The sequence below is a fragment of the Pagrus major genome, chromosome 22 (genome assembly GCF_040436345.1).
Source record: "Pagrus major chromosome 22, Pma_NU_1.0".
Taxonomy (NCBI): Eukaryota; Metazoa; Chordata; class Actinopteri; order Spariformes; family Sparidae; genus Pagrus; species Pagrus major.
In genome coordinates, this window is record NC_133236.1 from 14700981 (window position 1) to 14721304 (window position 20324).

General features: G+C 39.2%; 1 protein-coding gene across 4 annotated transcripts in view; it reads right to left on the reverse strand.

Moving 5' to 3' along the window:
* lama2 (laminin, alpha 2) overlaps positions 1-20324 on the reverse strand; it is a 147776-nt gene that overhangs the window by 93534 nt on the left and 33918 nt on the right. For all 4 annotated transcript variants that reach the window (XM_073492815.1, XM_073492814.1, XM_073492816.1 and 1 more), the window contains 5 exons: positions 19971-20082; positions 18862-18975; positions 14437-14564; positions 10188-10274; positions 462-673 (listed from right to left, as the gene is read on the reverse strand). In XM_073492815.1, the coding sequence (XP_073348916.1) occupies positions 462-673; positions 10188-10274; positions 14437-14564; positions 18862-18975; positions 19971-20082 (653 nt within the window). The remainder of the gene's footprint in view (positions 1-461; positions 674-10187; positions 10275-14436; positions 14565-18861; positions 18976-19970; positions 20083-20324) is intronic.

Here is a 20324-nt window from a genome sequence, read left to right on the forward strand (position 1 = left end):
AAGTCATTCTGATGGCGTACTGTTTATAGACAATATCAAGACAAGCTGATTCAATCAATATGTTGCTTTTACACAATTCATTTTCAGTGTCCCACACTCGGTCTGTGGGGATTAGAGGTACAGTAGTGGCGTGCAGTGTCTTTTTTTACCCTACCACAACGAGTAGCATAAGTTATACATTTTCTTACAGATATGGGCTTTAATGTCAGGATGATGATACAATGTCTGATTAGTCCACCAATCAAATCTTAAAGGGGCACTATGTAGTTTTGGAGGAGAAATTTAAACTCAGAATTTTAATATTTACAATGTCAAGGCAAAAATACAACCTCAGAAATGTTTATTTTTTCCATAACTAAATAAACACGTTTTATGGACTACCTGCTTTCAACAGTGACTCAAACTACAGCAACAAATCAAAGCTACTGACAGATTGACAGATTTGATGTCTGTTTACTTACACTGGCAGTTTTTTGCCGTGATGGCGTCTCCATAATATCCTTCAGCGCAACTGTCGCAATCGGCGCCGCCATAGCCTCGTCGACAGCGCAGACACTGGCCTGTGATTGGATCACAGCTGCCAGGTATGGATAGGTCCAGGTTGCCATTGCAATCACAGGGCTGGCAGGAACTTCCTGGTACAGATGGCTGGCCGAAGTATCCATTGGAACATCTAGAAGGCAGCAGAAAGACACAGAAAAGTGTGACGATGCTGATTCTGATTGGATGTACTGTATAATAGATAATAGACAGGTTGGTTTCAAATTTCTGACTTTAGCGCCTCCTAGTGGTGGCATCAAAAAGACACTTGTCTGTCCTGTTGAGAATGAAATGAAAGATGAGAGGAAAAGAAAAAATGTGCCATCAGTGTAATCTGACAGCTACTATAATCAATACTACACAGAGGGGCTTTAAAGTACCTCAACAATTGGTCACTATCTCATTAGATGTGCTTTCAAGTTGTAGCAACAAGAAGTCATCCTGTTGTTCTCATTCTCAGAATACAAATTCAGATTGAGATAATATGGCTTCATGTCTTATTGAAAGAGCAGGCAGTGCAATAATATGTTCAGAGAAAATACAGCTTTGCTCTGCTTTCATGTAGGAAATTGCGCTTGAAAATGCAGTTTCTCTCGCTTTCAGTTCTGCAAGAAAATGTGCAGCGGCTCACCTTGTCTTCGTTCTTTTGTAGCTGACAATTGCAGAAAACAACTCTCAGATCTCAGCAGGTAAATATTATCAAAAGTATTGTTTACATCAGGGGCTGGCATGTACGACAAGAGCAGGCAACAAATAACCAATCACAAAAAAAGTTAGCAATTAAACTAATCTAGCTCAGTCCATGAGATTTATCAGCATTGCTTGGGTGTGTCTTTGACCATTCAGGCTGTTCAGCTGAAGGTACCTGTTGGATGTATAATTCATAATACATACCCACTTGCGTCACATACACACAGACATTAACTCATAAATACACACATAAAGAGCTGGGGGGGAAAAAAGTTAAATCAAACACCAGCAGATATGAAATGAGGTTTCTAAAATGAGCGTTTGAGATTTTTACAGAGAGATTTAATGTCTTCAGGCAGTTCAAAAACAGGTTATTCACAGCAGACTGTTCAGGTTTTACAGAAAATATTCATACAACTGAAGTACTGTTTTAAAACTTAAAGAAGAAATATCTAAATGCTACTCCTGGCTCTAACAACGACACAAAATCAATGTTATAATATACATGTATATGATGATAGGGGTGAACGGTATTCCAATTTTGTGGTGTCACTGTCACCAGTGTTGAGTTTTTTGATTTAGAAACACATACAAACTGTTGTGTGTTTGCAAATCTGGAATCCTCGATGCTTGCAACATTACAACATCATGGCCGTCTGCAAGCTTGTGTGGGGACTTTCAGCTACTGTGAAGGCCTGCTGTGGTTTACCAATTTAGATATTTTGAGCTCTCCTTTTCTTTCCTTTCATTTTACAAGGCACAGAAATTTAACATAGTTTTATAATTGCATTCTACAGCGTACCCTCGTATCTGTGTAAAAGTGCACTCGGATTGTTCAATTAGTCTGTTTGTGTTGTTTATTACAGAAAATATTTGGGCTTTTTTTTTTATTAATTTGGGTGGATTTTAAGCAGTTATTGGGTTGGAAAACATCAGAACAATCTGGCAACACTGGAACCTGTAATTTTAGCCATTTTCCATTTATTGTAGCACGCTTAAGCAATGTTGTAGTGTTTAGTACTAAGGGACAGTCATGTAGAATTGTGTGAATGTTAAGCCTTGTTTGAAGCCGATTAAATAACCAGAGTAGTAGGTTAGATGTGCGAAAACTGATTTTTCACGTTCCTCGTTGTGCTACTGTAATGCAAGCTCTGCTGGCTCTGTTGTTAACGTAACACGAAAGCTCCCTCTGAGATGCCTAATCCTACCCCTCGCCTTAAAATGAATCACATTACAGTAACGTTACTAGAATGGCACTGCGCATGCAGGAGTATGCTTCATTTTTATTCCTAGTTGAAGCCATTTTTATTTTTTCCGTTAATTTGACAATAAAGTGAAATGAGATAGAATCATGTTTGAGTGGAGAATCCATTTCTCTTATCTTTGTAATACCATGATAGAATACCTTTACCGCAAAAAACGAAAATGCCATATAGCACATCGTCTGTTCATGCATTTTATCTTTAAAAATGGATGATGCATGTTTCGGTGGTGTCCTTGGAAGGCAAATGTTTTGACTGAGCATAATTGGGATATGATGTTGAACCAATAGAAAAAAGAAATTTTTTAAAACTATTTTGAGTCTTTTATGTTGTTCTTTGTGTTCAGTGATTAGAAATAACTGAAAAAACATCCTCTTGATTGGTATCGTTCATCAAAAGCGAAAATTAAAAATAGTTGTAGGCACCCTCGAGCAAGGACAAATGACAGTCACATTCCAGGATTTTCATTTAATTATTTTTTTTTTGCTTTTCAGCTTCTTTTGGTTTGATTATTAATAAGAGGGGGTCCAGATGCCGCAAATATATATTAACCTGAGACTGCTGCGCCGTGTCAAGAGCCACTGAAACCAAATAAAACAGGCCTGAGCTGAAATAAAGCTCTACGGGCTGAAAGGGGAATAGAGATGAAAGAGGAGAGGAAGAGGGGGAGAGAAGAGGGGAGAAAGAGATGGACGAGGGGGGGTTCACATTGAAAAGAGAATTGAATTTAGAGGAGGAGGGAGACGAAAGGACAGAGAGAGGGACACAGTCAAGAGCAGCCAGCCATTATTACCACTGACCCTCCTTGGTGCTCAATAGAACTGGTTTATTAGCTTCCGAGTGTGTGCATGTTGCTGAAGTGTGTGTGTGTGTGTGTGTGTGTGTGTGTGTGTGTGTGTGTGTGTGTGTGTGTGTGTGTGTGTGTGTGTGTGTGTGTGTGTGTGTGTGTGTGTGTGTGTTTGTTAATGTATGTGTGTGTGTAATGCTACAAGTACATTCTTCTAGTCAAGTGGAGAATCGTACTGGCAGCAATCTCACGTCTTTGTAGGAGAGCAGAGGAGGGAAAAATGTGTTTGTGTTTGTATTTAGCTTCATTTGCAAGATGAATTCTCACTTTGAGGCTTCTATTCTATTCTGTTTCATACTGTCAGCATTTTTGTGTGTGTGTGTACGCGCGCGTGTGTGTGTGGTTACTTGGGCCTCAAGAGGAAGAGAAGGTATTTATAGTGGAGGATCCAGAGTGTTTGAAGGAGATATATTGGGGAGAGTCAGACACCTGGTCATAGCCTTCAGAGTGAGCAGGAAGTGGACGTTGAGCACAACTGGTAGAGAGTTACAGGGGGAAAGAGAGGGGTTGGGATCCTTAAAGTTATGTTCTTTTATTTTTAGTGTTATAAATGGGGAGTCGGCGCCAGGGGAACGACAGGCTCTGCTCCTCCCTCATACATTTTTTCCATAACTTTTAAAGCATTGCTCTCCGTGTGGCGCTACTGTATATACCGTGTTAAAAGCAGAAATTGGGGCAGCTTTTTTTAGTAAGTAAAATGGGACTTTCATATGAATAAACATCTTGCAGTTATTTTGCAATTTGCTTTTAAAATTATGCGTATTACGGCAGGAGAATAAGAAGATCAAATGAGGTGTGGTTTTTGTTTCAATATGACACTCGAGGCTGCCAAAGCACAAGGCTCCATCATGTTGTTTGAAATCGCCTCAGTGTATTCTCAACACAAAGAACAATTGTGACTCTCTGTATTGAAGTTCTTCACATTCAAGATTAAATACCTAGCCTACTTTGGGTTGTCAGCATGAAAAAAAGGTGTAGTAGAGCTTTAATTGACTAGAAACCTATCTTACCATATAATGAACTACGAGAAAAGAGCACATAATGCCTGTGTTTGAACATACATTTTAATACCTAAGGATATTTTTCAACCTTCTATTGTTGCACTATTTATTCATGGATATTTAATGATTAAGAGCAAGGTGCAGTTGTCTCTTTGTGTCATACTGTTTATTATAAAAGAGGGACAGAGAGACAGACGGTGAAAGACTGAGGAAGATAAGAACAAGTCTGTAAAATGTGGCAAGCCTTCACAGTTTCAGTCATTTATCTATCTGCCCCAGACACACAGTATTTAATATAAAATGTTAATATAAATGTTACATTTTTAAAACTGATCCAACTACTATGATGATGAGTTCAGAGACATGCATTTCAGCTAATGCTTTGCCCCTGATACCTATTACTACAGTAACCATTACCACTGCTACTATTTCCTCTAGTAACAGTTAATTCATGTTACACGAATAATCTAGTTAAATGAAAAGTTTCACTCAAATATGAAAAATATAGTCATGATCAACCCATCCCCAGCTGTTTTAACATGAAAACAACCGGAAAAAAACCCCAAACAAACATTAAATGGCTTCATACACCCTGTGCAGCGTAGTCCAGGTATCTGGAGGCCGTAAGATCCCAAATTTATTTGCAAAGACGTTCTTTACACCCTTTTAAAAGTTGCAATTTTCATTGTAGTTGCTCAGCTCTAAGTGTTAACACGTACCCAATCTGAAGTGGGTTGCTCTGCATTGAGCTTGTCTGCGCATTGGAGGTGTAAATAATGCTTTTTCAAATCAATTTGGCAATTATGGAACCATTTTTTGTCCCCATCTACTTCATTTGTTTAGTAGAACGCTGCAACGCTGTTTTGCTCTGAAGCTCCAGAAATTATTTGTAGACTACGAAACTGTCTGCATTGGATGAGTAGATAATGACCGAATTATCATTTCTGGTCAAACTTTTCCTTTAATGCTAAAAGCAATAGTACAAACAAGCAACCTGATGTTTTTCCTCAATTCCTGATCAAACTGTTGACTAAACTGAAAGTCTTGGAAAATAACTCAGTGCTCATGTTACTAGTTTCAGCTGACCTTATTGTTGTTATCACGGAGATCCAAAAGACCATGCTGACCACGATGCACCTGCCTTAAAGGGTAGTCTCATTTCATTTGACCAATGTTTTTGTTTTTTTTCCTTTTGTCAATTTTAATGTCGTTGACATTAATAGAAATACATGTGACAAAATCAACAATAAGCACAACCATCACCACTGCTTCCTGTTCCCCTCCAGATGAAAGACAGGTCTATTAAGCCCCTCACATCCATCATGCTAACAGCTAGATGAGTCACCGAAATCCAAGTGAATGTGTAAAATCTGAAAAAAACACAAAAGACCAATAGCATCTGGATACGGCGGCAAACCCCAGACAGCACTAAATGATAGCTTCCAACTCAAAGTGTTTTAGCCGACTTATTTGTCAGCCAGCTGCATTAAGCAGCTTTCAGCTATATTCTAAATGGCTGTTTATGGACAGGAAATTGAAAAGCAGAATCACTTAGCAGCGAGTGGATAGTCTATTAGCATGGGAGGAACAGAGTAGCTTATTCTGTTAAAGCCCATAATACAGACAAATTGGCACATTATAATTAATTACTACTAACAACAACAAAAGCACTGCAGATAATGAAGTTTAATGGCAGGTAGTGCATAGCAGGTATCAATTAGACTAATAAAACAAGAAACAACCAACTGCTGATTACCACTTTAATACTGTCATTAGTAATATAAAATATTATTTCACATTATGTCCGCTCCTGCACACTCTGAGTCAATGCTGCGACCAGCAGCCTCTTTCTTTCTTTCTTTCTTTCTTCCTCCTTTTTGTTTACCAGCTGTCTTCTCTCACTGACTAGAGGCACCATATGGCATCAGAACAGCACACACACACACGACCACAAGAAAGTAAATACACAGATGTATTCTCTCTATATATAATGGCAGATACATATTTACAGGCACATACACACACGAACATATCCATACACATATGGCTCACAAGCTCCCCAAGAACGAACACCATCATTGCTGGAGCTTTACCTCATTTAGATGCATTAAAACACACCTTTTCATACACACATTCTCATGGATGTATATGGGAGTACTTCAGAATCTATCACTTTGGATGCCGTCAGTCTTACTTTCTCCCTGTTGCTCTGTTGTGCTTTGTTTTTATTTTTGTTGTTGTGTCGTTTGCTTTCGTTTTGTTGAAGCTTAATTTGCTCTGCTTTTATTGCCTCTCATGTTTGTGTTCTGCTTTAACTGTGCCTGTAATGCCTTGTATCTTCTGCTCCTTGTAATGCTAGTTTGTGCTTTTATCTTTGTATGTAATATTATATTTGTAAGTAAAATGCCATTAAACTGCAATACAGAGTCACCTAAGATGGCTACCGACCGCTGAACTATTGATTGACACCTTGTTTGACTAGTTAGAGCTTCTATGCCAAACCTGTGGCCTGCAACAGCCAACACGTGATTTCATAGACAGGAGACCCACTCCTTGTTCCATCACCTCTCTCCTGAGCCACTTAAACGTCAGCCTCCAGATGATTGCAGATCATGTAGCCAATGAGATTTCATATCTGTGAATATATAAATCAAATGTGTTTTAAAGCCTTAAGCTTGGAAATTATGCAAGTTTTTTCCAACTATTATGGACCTACTATTTTATATGCACAAAGTTAAAGTAAATAAGGAAATAAAGAACTATAATGAGTTTATTGCTCCTGTTACTCTCAAGCAGGGGTATTTTGGAGGTCACAAAAGGGCATTTTTTCCCCAGGCGCCTGGATATTTAATTAGAAAAACACGTGTTAAAAGTCTATTTTCAGTGATATCGTTATTCAATTTGAATTTGTACCATGTAAGACTATATGATGTGGACCTGTTGTGTTTTCAAGCTAATAGGGCCAGTTATAGGTCATCTGCAGACTTAAAAAATAAATGATTCAGTGTGTTCAAACTCTGTAGATCAATGACAGAAGCACTTACAGATTTTGTCTGAGAGAAAATTAAGGCTGTAACCTTTCAAAAAGAGCCCAAAATCATGCCTGTACTCCAAATAGTTAAACAACAGCTTTGAATTTACTTTGGGCTATACCAATTTAGGCATTTTAGGATCATTTTACATACATTTCCAGAAATGGTAATATGCACGGCCCCTGAGAAATAAGCTGAATTAATAAATAAATTAAATAAATAAATAAAAAGAGAGGTGGTGAACTATTTGTTGGGCCCCTCAGTCAACACCAGACCATATTAGTCATCGGCTGGGTTGCAGTGCAGAGCAGATGCCTCTCTGCGACAGACAAAGTTAAAAAATGGATCGACAATGAGTCAGTTTGCTTTCCGGCAGCAAATGAGGTTTATAAAAAGACTAAGAGCCAGACGGAGAGATTCTGCTGTGGACTGCACGGCAAGGCATGTCAACTATGCATGGCAGCGAGCTGAGGCCCTGTGTCCACCAGCAGCTCTCTATTAAATGGCAACACACAGCAAAGGCCTGGAAAACAGGCAACTCAACACACAATGATCAGTGTAGGTAGCAGGGTTTCGGTTATCCGGTATTTACCTTTTTGATGGGACAAATCTGGTTTTCCCAACTTATTTAAATCTCCCTGGTCATAATGTCCAGTGAAAATAGAAAAGCAAATTTTCACGTGGAGGGATTACATACAGAGTTTGGAGCCGTTTACCAGTGGGAGGAAAGCTCAGAGTATATTTTTTCTCAAACTTTTGGGATCTAAAGTCAATTTATCTTCACTCTCACTTCCCAACCCGTCTTGCAGCCGAGAGGTGTGGAGGGGCCATCCTCCACTGTAGGGTGTGATGTACTCTAATAAGTCTTTGTCCTTGCTGACTGCTAACTGGAGGGGAGATACTTTATTTCATAAACACACAAAGAGGAGTTGGGAAAAGACCTATGCATTGGTTGACCGGCAATATGGGCCAAATTTTGCCAATCACAGCTCGGCATCGGTATTTGCATACATGTTGTCTGGAATGCACTGATATGGAAACGTATTAAAATGCAAAAAATAATGCCTGGGGTAATATGTTTCAGTCGTTTCAGACAGTAAAGTTTATTGTTAAAATGTCGGCTATCCTGCCTCCATTGCATATCTTTGTCACAAGTTTTTGATAAACACATTTGAGGGATAATTGCAAAAAACGTATGAATATCCATCGATATACCCATATCAGAATTTTTTATTCCCTAATATCGGCATCAACATCGGCCCCAAAAATCGAGTATCGGTTGGGCTCTACAAAAGACTGGAGGAATAATAACAGAGTCTCTGGTGCTGAGTATAGTCAGAGGCAGAACTGAGCACAACCACAGACACAGGCACACTTGCCTGCCGTTGATCACTAGCTTACGGCTGATGTGTAATAAAGTATTCTGGCTTATTAAATAAGCACAGATGGCCCTGCCGCCAACACTGAGGTGAAAATTCACTTCAGTTAAAAATCAAACAATTCTAGAGACAGATAGTTAATTATTAAGTCTCATTCCCAGGTCATCATATACGGACGCTCTGGCTGGGTAATGCATGGCATCAGCAGTTTCCATGACTTGTTTTTAAGCTCTGTAACACAGATATAATTTGACTGGAATTTCTACTGTTGGTCTAGGACATTGAAAACGGTAACTTCCACAGCCACACACACCTGATACAGACTGATATTACAATTTAGAAAGTCATAACGTAACAAGATCATGAAAGAATTTTCATTTGCTACTATGAACATGATTAACAGAAAACATTCACTGGTAGTAATGTACAACATACAGAAATTCAAAACCTCAGATTATTAGGTAACAGATTATTCGAGGCCAAACACAGCATTGTAGGAGATTTAGAGTCCGGTGAATACAGTATTCTACAGGACTGAGAAACAAGACGACGCGCTCCTCTTTCGACAAGAATGTTTTTATATATTTATAGATATATGAAACTAACAAGGTCACTTTGCATGGAATTATTAATACAACTTATTCAGCAATTCCATCTGCAGTGATCACAATCAAGAATACAGTATCAACACATTCAGTTCACATTCAATGTTCAGCTGACCCACACTGCCATCCAACAAAACTGAGCACAAGGCTTCATCTGAACTTGCTGCAAAGTGGACTTTTCAGAGCTACCCGATTTCACTCGGCCGCTTCAATAATTACAACAAATGGACAAATACTGCACACTGACTCATAATTTCAGCTGTGGGCAGTTTCAGTTTTAACAAAAAAGTCCAAATGAACTGTATATCAGCGAGCCTGGGTGGCGAAAAGACTATATATACATATATTGATGCAGACCATCAACACATGACAGTACAGGCTGACGTTTTAACAAGAGTAGCATTGAGACAGACTTCTCATTAGCCCTGGGTGGGTAAAGAAGCTCACAGCTAATGGAACAAGAACGTCACTCAACTAATAAATGTGCTGTGGACAGAAAGCTAGATGGACAACGAGACATCGAGTGCTCAAAAAACACTTAATGAGCAGCAGAATGTGTTTTTATTTAGGGAATGGCTGACTACAGACCTGGTTTATTTCTGTTTTTTTGAATGACAACAATATGAAACGTTCTTCGTGATTAATGTCCAAAGAGTTATTTTAAAATGGTGTCAAAACAGATTTAGATTTAGATGAGCAATGATGCATTGAGTCATTTCCAGCTCTACACCTCCGAATAAAGCTTGAAGGCAATAATTCAACATAATGGCATACATTTTAAGCATAGTGTTCATGTGAGTGTGTTTTTCTATATGTTTGTGTGTGTGTCACCTGTCACATCGCGGTCCTGTGTATCCAGGCTGACACTGATCGCACATCAGCTCCCCTTCTTCACCCAGGTGGCAAGTGGGACTGAAACTTTTGTAGTTGCCATGAAGACGTTGTTGTTGTTGTTTTTGTTGAAGTTGTTGATGAGTTCGGTAGCGTTGTCCAGGTGTTGGGAGCGGGAGGAGGAAGAGGAGGAAGAAGAGAGGACAGAGGCGAGTTAAGGCCATTGTTTGTCTCCTCACACACGCAAACACCTGTGTCCTTACTTTCACTTTCTAATCATCACATTCGCACTCTTCCAGAAACACACACTTAATTTCCTCTCTCTCACACCCACACGTCTTTACTTCCACACACACTCCTGAATTTGAAAACAATCTCCCTGCCCACGAACTGTAAACCTAAATGAACTGAAAGAGCGACAGACAGACAGAGTAAAGCGATATTCTCTTTCCCTCGTTCTGTCACCCTCCCACTTCCATAAACTATAGATAGTTCTGCTGGCTCGGGTTCCAGGCCCCACTCTGACTCACTGGCTGGCTGACTGACTGACTGTCTCGCTAACTGCAAGCTGGCCTACAGACTTACAAGTAAGGTTGCTTAGCCAGTGCATGTAAACAACAAACAACTTTAAAGTAACACTTTAATGTATAAAATTGGATATATTTGTACAAGCTAAGTTAAAAAAAAAAAGTTGGGATGCTGTGCAAAACATAAATAAAACAGAACACAATCATTTGCAAACACATTGTGTTTGTTTGCAAATGACAATGGTTTAGCCCCTGTCATTACGTGTGTCAAATTTGAGGTTGAAATTTCATTTGATGTTCAATTTAAAGATCATTCTTTTAGTACTGACAGCAATGCTTCTTTTAGACTATCACATCTGGATTTGTGGAAATGAATAGATCATTGGTTTTATGCCTTGACAACTGTCATTTACATTTTCAAATTCTCCCAAGTAAAGCCTCTATCCAAGCAAATCAATAAAGGATCTCCGGCAGCGTTATCAGTTCGGTTCAGTTTATCCCTCAGGAGTATACCCTCTTCTTAAACAAATCAAAAAAAGGATCCCTGAAAAAGAAAATAAACCCAACATGTGTGATTGTTGGAGTTATCTTATCAGTCAGTTGATTGTTTTTCAAGCACACATGATGGATGTCTGTAGGTTAGGGTTTCAACATTTAATATATTGTCAAAAAGGAGTTTTACAGCCTCCCAACTTTCTTGATAACAGGTTGAGCTTTCTAAATGTTTTAATGGTGGAAATTAGGAGACTGAAGAACATGTGTAGAGACAAACATCTTTAAAATTTAATCTGATAAGACAGCGCTTTAGCTGTGAAAAGCCTAATGTACTGCAATATATATACACAGTATTTGCAAAACACTCTCTCTACTGTAGCAGAGGGTATTATTGATAAAACCCTCTATAATGGTATTGTCAATTTGATGATATTTTTAAAATAAAATAACCATCATTTGCTGGATTTTTAGTCAAACCAGCTAATTAAGTACCAGAAAAAACATGTCATTGAATACAGTCATGCAACAACAAAAAAAATGTATTACTAAAAAAACAACAACAACAACAACAACAAAACAACAGATATTTAAACAGTGCAGCAAAAAATGTGAAACTGTCACTATGCTATTGTGAAGAAAGGTAATTGAGCCGAGATTAATGTGTGGCTGGAGTGAAGGCAGAGGAAAGTTGAGGTGTACAGTAACACGGCTCATCATTAATGCTGTTACGACTGGCAACACAATCCGAACCTACAAGATACCTTACACGTCTAAAGACTTCATTCAACACTGATACACAACCACAAATCACGCCTCTGCCAAGGCAGCATAATCATCCAAATGAGTTCCTCTAATAATAGAAAGTGTAAATCTCAAACAACATCTGATCCAGATCTACAGCAAAATACAAAGAATAATTGACAATCATGCAGATTGTTTCGAGGATGTCTAAATCCTGGGAATATTGGGGCTTTTATGATGATTAATTGTGCAAATTTAAAGTGACTCAGACTCAACAGTTGACTATAGATGTTGTCTACATTTGGTTAAAACCGCACAATGTACAAATAATCAAATGATAATTAAATAATAATTAAATAAACAGGCCAGAGGGTTACCTGATAGAGAAAAATGTTTTTTTAAGGTTATCCGAGTATGTTGTGTAGGAGAGAAGTTCTGTAATAACAGTGATGAAAGCAGTTTTTTTTAAATAAAAATCAAAGCAGAGGAAATTCTGTCTGGGGCTCTTCAGGGACAGATAATTGACGAAGCGACTTCAACTACATTTCCCTGAAATCTGTTAAGTAGATTTAGATCTAACTGACAGGCAGATAAAAAGACTGAAAGCCTCCCTGGCAGTGAGGTAATTAAGCCTGGGTGTAAATAAAGAGGAACAGCACTCGAGGACTAAACTGATTTCTACTGATTCGCTGTAAATCGGCATCCTGCTTTGCATGCTGAAACTAATATGGACATCACTTTATCAGATGTTCATAAGAGCTTAGACATCACTGCTAACCGGAACAGACTGACTGGCTGGCCGGCTGGCTGGCTATTTGAGTGGTTGGCTTCAGTGAATCGAAGGGACTAGATGGCTATTTCGAGGGGCTGAAAGGCACGGCACCTTCCAGCTATTATTACTGCAGGGGTTAGGGGGAGGTAGAGAAGAGGAGAGGTGAGAGACAGAGAGAGTTCTGTCTTTCTTTAGCTCGGAGAGTTTTGGGCATGACGTGTCGTGACTGCATGGAGATTCTCAGCTGCTGCTGCCTGTGTGTGTGTGTGTGTGTGTGTGTGTGTGTGTGTGTGTGTGTGTGTGTGTGTGTGTGTGTGTGTGTGTGTGTGTGTGTGTGTCTGTGCGTGTCCATGCTGGTGACATCTGTGCACCTAACACACAGCATCTCTGTCTGGTCATTTGGGGAAACTGCAGATCTTTAATGTTACCCTCTATTTTGTCAAATCTGATTTTTATTACAGCTGTTCTGTGTTTGTTGATTTGTGATTTGGTAATTAAGTTTACAACCGAGCTAGCCAATACACCCAATCACCGCAACAATAACAGTTATGCAGGAGGATCCCGCACCATAAAGCAGGTGGTTTTAATGTTGTGGCTGATTGGTGTATATGACGATTCTGCTGTGCTTATTTTATGTACTGTGTTGCTTTGCTTGCGTCATTGATATCAACTCAACAGCAGTCTGCTAGTTTGGGTTTACGTAAGCTATTGTTTTCTGTGGTCTGCGGCCCAACAGCTTAATTAGGGATCCAACCTGACATTAGTGAAAGTTTTGTTATTGTTAAAATATGACAGCATCAAACACGCGTGTATGAGATTTAAGCAGATGTAAATGCTTTGATACAGCATGATTATAAAATGACAATGAAATTATATGCAAGCTAATGCGTGAATGATTTTTCAGATTTCCTACATTTGTACAACTTGCAACCTAGAAAACAGCAGCATTACATTACCCCAGCATTCCTGAGTGTGACATCAAAGGAAAATGGCCGCCGTGTGAATATGGTATATTACTCTTTGTGCTGAACTTTCTGTGTACATTGACATGATTAGTTACGTCCTTTGGGGATTTAACGGTGGTCCTTCACTAGAGTTTCTTCCTAGCATGAGGAATAACAAAACTGATCTGACAGTATACTACAAATGGACACGCAATACTGAAGCTCTAGCAACTGTTTCACTCCTATAAAGCACAGTGTTTCATATCACTGCGTCATGTGACTGATGACGTTCGAGGCTTTAAACGCTGCCAGTGCAGAGATCACTGGTCATCTTCAGCACCAACAGAGCAGGACCAGATGTTAGGAGGGCCACCATAGGACAGGCAATGAAAAAGAACTACTAAGAGTGTAAGATAGTTGATGTAACTTGAACAACCATGATTTGAGACTGAAAAATAGGCGCAGCATGACCAGTTCTCCATACGAGACAATATGTATAATCAAGGTTTTACATAACTTAATGACTTGTGGGAGGCCGAGTTTGCTACTGCATTAAGTTTTCTAGCCACATTTAAGTTGATTTCTACCTGCGGTGATGATATTTCCATTCACTTCATTACAATTATACTCCAACCGACAGTGATGAACCCTTATCCTTTAAAGAAAAAAATATGGAGTGTGAGGAAAGTAGAGGAATTCAAAAAGACAGAAATTCAGCACTGATTTATTGAAGTGTTTGTGTCGTCACTGTGAGCCTCTTCAGAACCTACTTGTTGCTGGGAAGATTGAGCGGGCAGGTGCAGGGCTGACAGTCTGCAGGGGACCCACGGGTGGCATTGCCATAGTAACCAGGTAGGCAGGTGTCACAGTGGGAGCCTGTAGTGTGGTGGAAACAGTCCTGAAAGAGACACACGGGTTAAAGTTCATTCATATCAAACAAAATATTAGGTAAACAAATCATTTAATAACCTTGATTTACACCGCAAGGCAAATGAGAGCATCATTGCAAAACGGAATGCGGCACAATAATCGTTTGATCAAAGAACTTCTCAATAGTATTAAAATTGTCTTGGAAGCAAATAGAGTTTGCCCATTTTAGTGTTTTTTTTTTAGTTTTATCTGTTTTCAGCATAGCACAAGGTGAAGAAGCATTGTTTCCCACACATATATATTACTTGGCAACCTATTTTTGCATTGTATACTGATTTTATGCAAATGTTTTTATCCATCCAAGAGAGCAATGCCATCAAATACCTAATAGAAAATCTGTCCTCGATCTTCCCCTTCAGTCTACTGTCAATCACACATGCTCTGCAGACAGAGAGAAGCTCTGCTAAACGCACTGATCGTGATGCAACCTCTCCTATTTAATAACATTATAATTATAATAAAAAAAGGTGTTGCTGACGAAGAAAGTATAACATTGCTGGTAGAGAGAAAACAGAAAGGAGAGAAAAGAGAAAGGAGAGGCAGCCAGCGAGCGTGCATTAAGGCGGACAATTAAAGCAACAGCATGTCATGTAGACAATCTCCTAAAGCGAAGAAAGACTATAAGCGTATATAGACTATAACTGTGAATCAACTCCAGTGTAGTATTTAAAAAGCTAACCTAAGACAGGCAGAGCTAAATCCAATTTTATCACACGATGATAATTAACCCGAATAATGAGCCACAGAGTAAGTTATTTTGTATTTAATACCAAGGGTGAAAAAGAAGAAAACCAAAGAGCTAACAATAGACCTGCTCTGTTTTGGTGTAATTAGTGTCACACTTTGCTACTAGAGGTTAGATGTTAGAAAGGTAAAAACTAATAGGCTCAAAGGGTTACAGCAGTGAAATGAGAACAGCAGACAGTTGTTGATATATTGTTGCTTTTAAATAAAGCTGTCACATCAAATCACTGTCAAGCAGACAGCAGCAGGAGGAACAATCTCAAGGAGGTCAAGGTTAATGATGCAGTTCAGGATTAGCATAAACAACTGGCATACAAGCACATAGCATTAATAGGCACAAACAGTTTGTTAATAATAATGTACCCAAGAACCTCGTTCAATTCTCTCCACTATTTAAAAAAATAGACATGAACATATGTCATGTTTGTTTGAGTAGAAACATATAATGAAAGCATGTTGATATTAAGATGGAGTTCTACCATGAATGTTATATCACTCTGCTGGCTAGCATCAACATCACATGAGATTAAGTGTGAATCTGGCCTCTTTGTGATCAACTGGTAACACATTATGAAAATAAAACCAACAACACTACAGGCCCTGTTTAAATCTTTCTAATGAAACAACATGATTGATGACATTTTGTCACAGTTCACTGAAAAAGGACCCCAAGGCAGGTTGAACATCAAAAGTCCAAATATCAAAAATTCAAAATGCAAGTAACAAATGCAAGTAACAAAAAGGCAACAAGGAGAATCCAGAAAGCTAAACAGTAATACAAAAACCGAGGAGCCATGGGAAACAAATCAGGAACACAGAGAACACACGAGGACTGGGGAACAGACACAGGAACGCAGGAGAGGCAGGATGAAAACAAAGACTTAAATGCACCAGGTAAACACAGAAAACAGACAAAGATGGGAAATGGAAAGTGAAACATGACACATGAGGATAAACTTTTAACATAAAACAGCAAATCAACTAAACTACAATATACGACCACATTCGCCTTTTCTTGACTGCTTTGCCTTATACTGCAGCTCTGCCTCCACCAACAGTAATATCACAAAATGTGAATAAGTCCTTAATAACTTATTCCAAAGCTGCCCCCAAAATACAGTTAATTAAAAAACTTATTCAGCATGACATTTCATTGCTCTGATACAGATGAAACTAGTAATTCTGTATTAAAACATTTCAGTTTAAGATGTTGAGGGTCATTTTACAAATTACAGTGAGATGAAATTGTCTTCCTCCCACGGGTCTGTTCATTTCTTTTCTGGGCCGAAATATTTTTAAAAAGTCAAACTACGACAGCAGTTCCAGTTTAGCCATGCTACTTTGTGTGTATGCGCGTGTGTGTGTGTGTGTGTGTGAAGGAGTGTCAGTTGTGTTCCGAATCATTTCCTTCTCAGATCAAATGTCTCTTCACTGCTGAAACACACCCTGACACAGACGCACACGCTGCGTTAACCTATAGGACCACAGCATCATTCAGCCATCCAACTGTATCCAAACACAGTCCTCAGGGAAGGGTGTGTGTGAGTCCATCTATCCATCCGTCAGTGACAGTGTATGAATATGTATCCAGGAGGTGTGTGTGTGGTTGTTTGCATGCACGTCCGTGAGTCAGTTTATGTCAAGTTGTCTCTCTGCGGTTGTATGTGTGTGTGTGTGTTCTCATCTGTCTATCTTAGGCTTCTGGCTCAGAGAGTGTGTGAGTGTTTGTGTGTGTGTGTGTGTTCCTCCCTCTGACATATCCCAGCATCCTCCTCATCTATAATGAAACATAACATGGTAATACAAAACCCACAGCTGTGTGTGTGTGTGTGTGTGTGTGTGTGTGTGTGTGTGTGTGTGTGTGTGTGTGTGTGTGTATTAGTTTGATGCTAACTGACAGCTTAAGCCTGAGGCAATGTGTAGACTGGGGAACGATGATGTGTGTGCAGAAGCACATCAGCAGGTTGGCATGTATCTGTGTGCATGTGTGAGTGTGTGTGTGTGTGTGTGTGTGTGTGTGTGTGTGTGTGTGTGTGTGTGTGTGTGTGTGTGTGTGTGTGTGAGCGTGTGTGTGTGCATGTGTGTGTGTGTGTGTGTGTGTGATGCCAGGGCACAAGTGTCTTAAACTGCAGTTCCTCCGAAGGCCACTAGATGGCGTATCCAAGAACAACATAATGAGACCTCTGATTTCCCTCTCAAATACAAATTAAATACGTTTTTTTTTTTCCAGATGTTTCTGCTCTGATTTGTGCTTCTGTGTCATGAAGTGACAGAGGGTAGAGGGGCTATCTCCCCTTTTTGATTGAGGAGCCCCGGAACACCATCCCTCATCAATGTACCCAACGATTCTGTGTCTGCTGTAGACACCTTCACCTATCTCCAAGGATATAAAATTGGCTTCCAACAGACTCCATCATCAAAAAGACCGAGCGGGAGGATGTACTTTCCACCAATTCATGAAGTTCAACCTGCTTGGGGAGCTGCTGATCCAGCTCTACATTTGCAACACTCCGGCCATGAAAAACAGGACAGTAACAGACTTTAACGGACAGTCAGGACTGCAGAGAGGAACCATTGGTGCCAACCTGCCCTCCATTCAGGGCTTAAACATCTCCAGATTACACCCAGGGCACACCCTGTTCCAACTTCCCCCCTCTGGTAGGCACAACAGAACACTATTTCCGATTCTATATCCTTGATTCCGTGATTTGAGACTCTGTGACTTTATTTCGTCTTAGATTTTTGGATATTATTTTATCATGACATAAGATTTTTGGTCTTTCCTGGTTTTAAAGGCTGTATTACAGTAAAGTGATGTCATATTATGAACTTAACAGACTGTTGTACTTGTTCTAATACTTGACTTTTCCCAGTTAGTCATTAGATCCACATTACTGCTGATTATTTACTAAAAATATTGTCGGAATATACTGTATGTGTGCACAAACTTAGCCTATAAACCTGATTCTGATTAAGCTTTATTGGGATATCCACTGGTTACTTCTCCAGTTTTTTCGTGAAATCTCAAATAATAATCGACCAAAAAATGTGAGCAATCCAGGACTCCCAGCCAGTTAAATTAACCTCTCTTAATTATTCATCTTAAAAACAAAATGGGCAAGTTGACTGCTTAAAACATGAATAAAGATGTCAGCTCATTTAATCATGACAGGCAGGTTACCTACTATTTTATTTTAATGATGATAAATGGGGTGACAGCTTGTCAAGTTAAAAGAGAAATTACAGTACAAGAGTACTACATGAAAAATACTGTCTAAAAATGGTAACACCTGCAATTTGAAATATTCTGCACGTTTTTTCAAAATATATTTTTCCTCACATTTTTCCGGCGCTCTCTTTTGACATTCTGCAAATACCAAAAGTAAGAAAGCTTTTTCATAAAAGTTTTTATTAATGCTTTTAACACTTAATGCCTGGTACATCCTTCCCCTTGGTTTTTGGCGAACCACTTCAAAACAATGAGTGAAGCAAAGTAAATCACGCCAGTGTGCTCGTCTTACCAGGCAGTGTCCTGTGACCTCGTGGCACTGTGAGGCATGTCCGTGGCAATGACAAGCTTCACACATGCCGTTATACAGATTCCCGTTAACCCTCCGAAAACCAGGAATGCACGTCTGAAACACACACACACACACACACACACACAGTTAGAAGACAGGAGAACAGACACAGTCGTCTTTAAGCTGCTGTAGTGTGGAGTAATTATCCTGAGAGCCTCTAATTAGCACCTCCAGTGTGCTTTTACGTGTTACACAGTGAATGTTTCTGAGCGCGATTCTGCCTGTTGAGCTCTCAAATGGTAACGTATGTATGAGTGCATGTGTGTGTCAGACAAGACGAGAACTAATCACAGAGTTGACCTTGTTGTTTCAGTTTTGTTTGGCAAGCTTTAAAGAAAACTGGGATGATCCTTTCATCAATCATGTAATACTAAAAGTAACATTGACAATCAGGTCCACTAAAAGCAACATATAATAAAACAGCACTTTAGGGATCATGATGATATGTTTGAATATTTGGTGTTACTCAATTGTTATAAAACTGCTTAAAGTGTACCAAAGGTTTTCAATTCCGAATAACAAATGTACTTTCAAGTAGCCATTCGTTCCCCGAACTTTTTACAAAGCGGCATGAAAGTAAACTTGAAAAGACAAAATTTTGCTTAAGATAACATTGGTTGTGTTATACCCGATACCAATGTACTATTAATAATTCCATTAATTTTCTGTGAGCAACAGTTTGTTTTTAAAGACAAAAAAATGGCCCAATTCCTTGATGAAACGTTAGCTGTTTTGCAATCTTTAAAGAATAGACATTTCCTAACAATGAGTGAAAACACATTCATACACTGCTGATTGACTTAAATTTGAAGAGGCTATTAGTGAGTCTATGTGATCTGATCTCAAAACAAAAGTACTCGAGTGCTTGCTTTGTAAACGGACATTTTCCAATCAAAATACCACTTAACATGGTTTTATAGTACTCCTACTTACATACTTTTCCCCAAGACTGTTTTCTGTTGATTATTGTAAAGGAAGTTTCAAACTTGAGGAAGGTGCGTGTGTGTGTGTCTGCATTTGTGTGTGTGTATCTGTGTGTGTGTGTTTACCTCACAGGAAGTTCCAGCATATCCAGGAGGACAGGAGCAGAATTCTACAGCTGAAGCTCTCCTCTCTCCTCTGGCGGAGGGATTAGCTACCTGCATTGTGAATGAGTGAAGTCTGCGTACATACATACACCACGCACACGCACGCACACACACACACACCCACACGCACACACACACACACACACACACAGTGAAAGAGAGTGAGATATCAAGCAGAAACATGTGGCACATTGGTAGCCTGTCTGTTTTTACAGATAATCATACGCCTCCTCTTACAAACAGGACTACTGTATTTTTCTGATTCGGTTTTAGGAACTTTTATGACCTGAGTTCATAAAGTCAGCTTTATGTTTA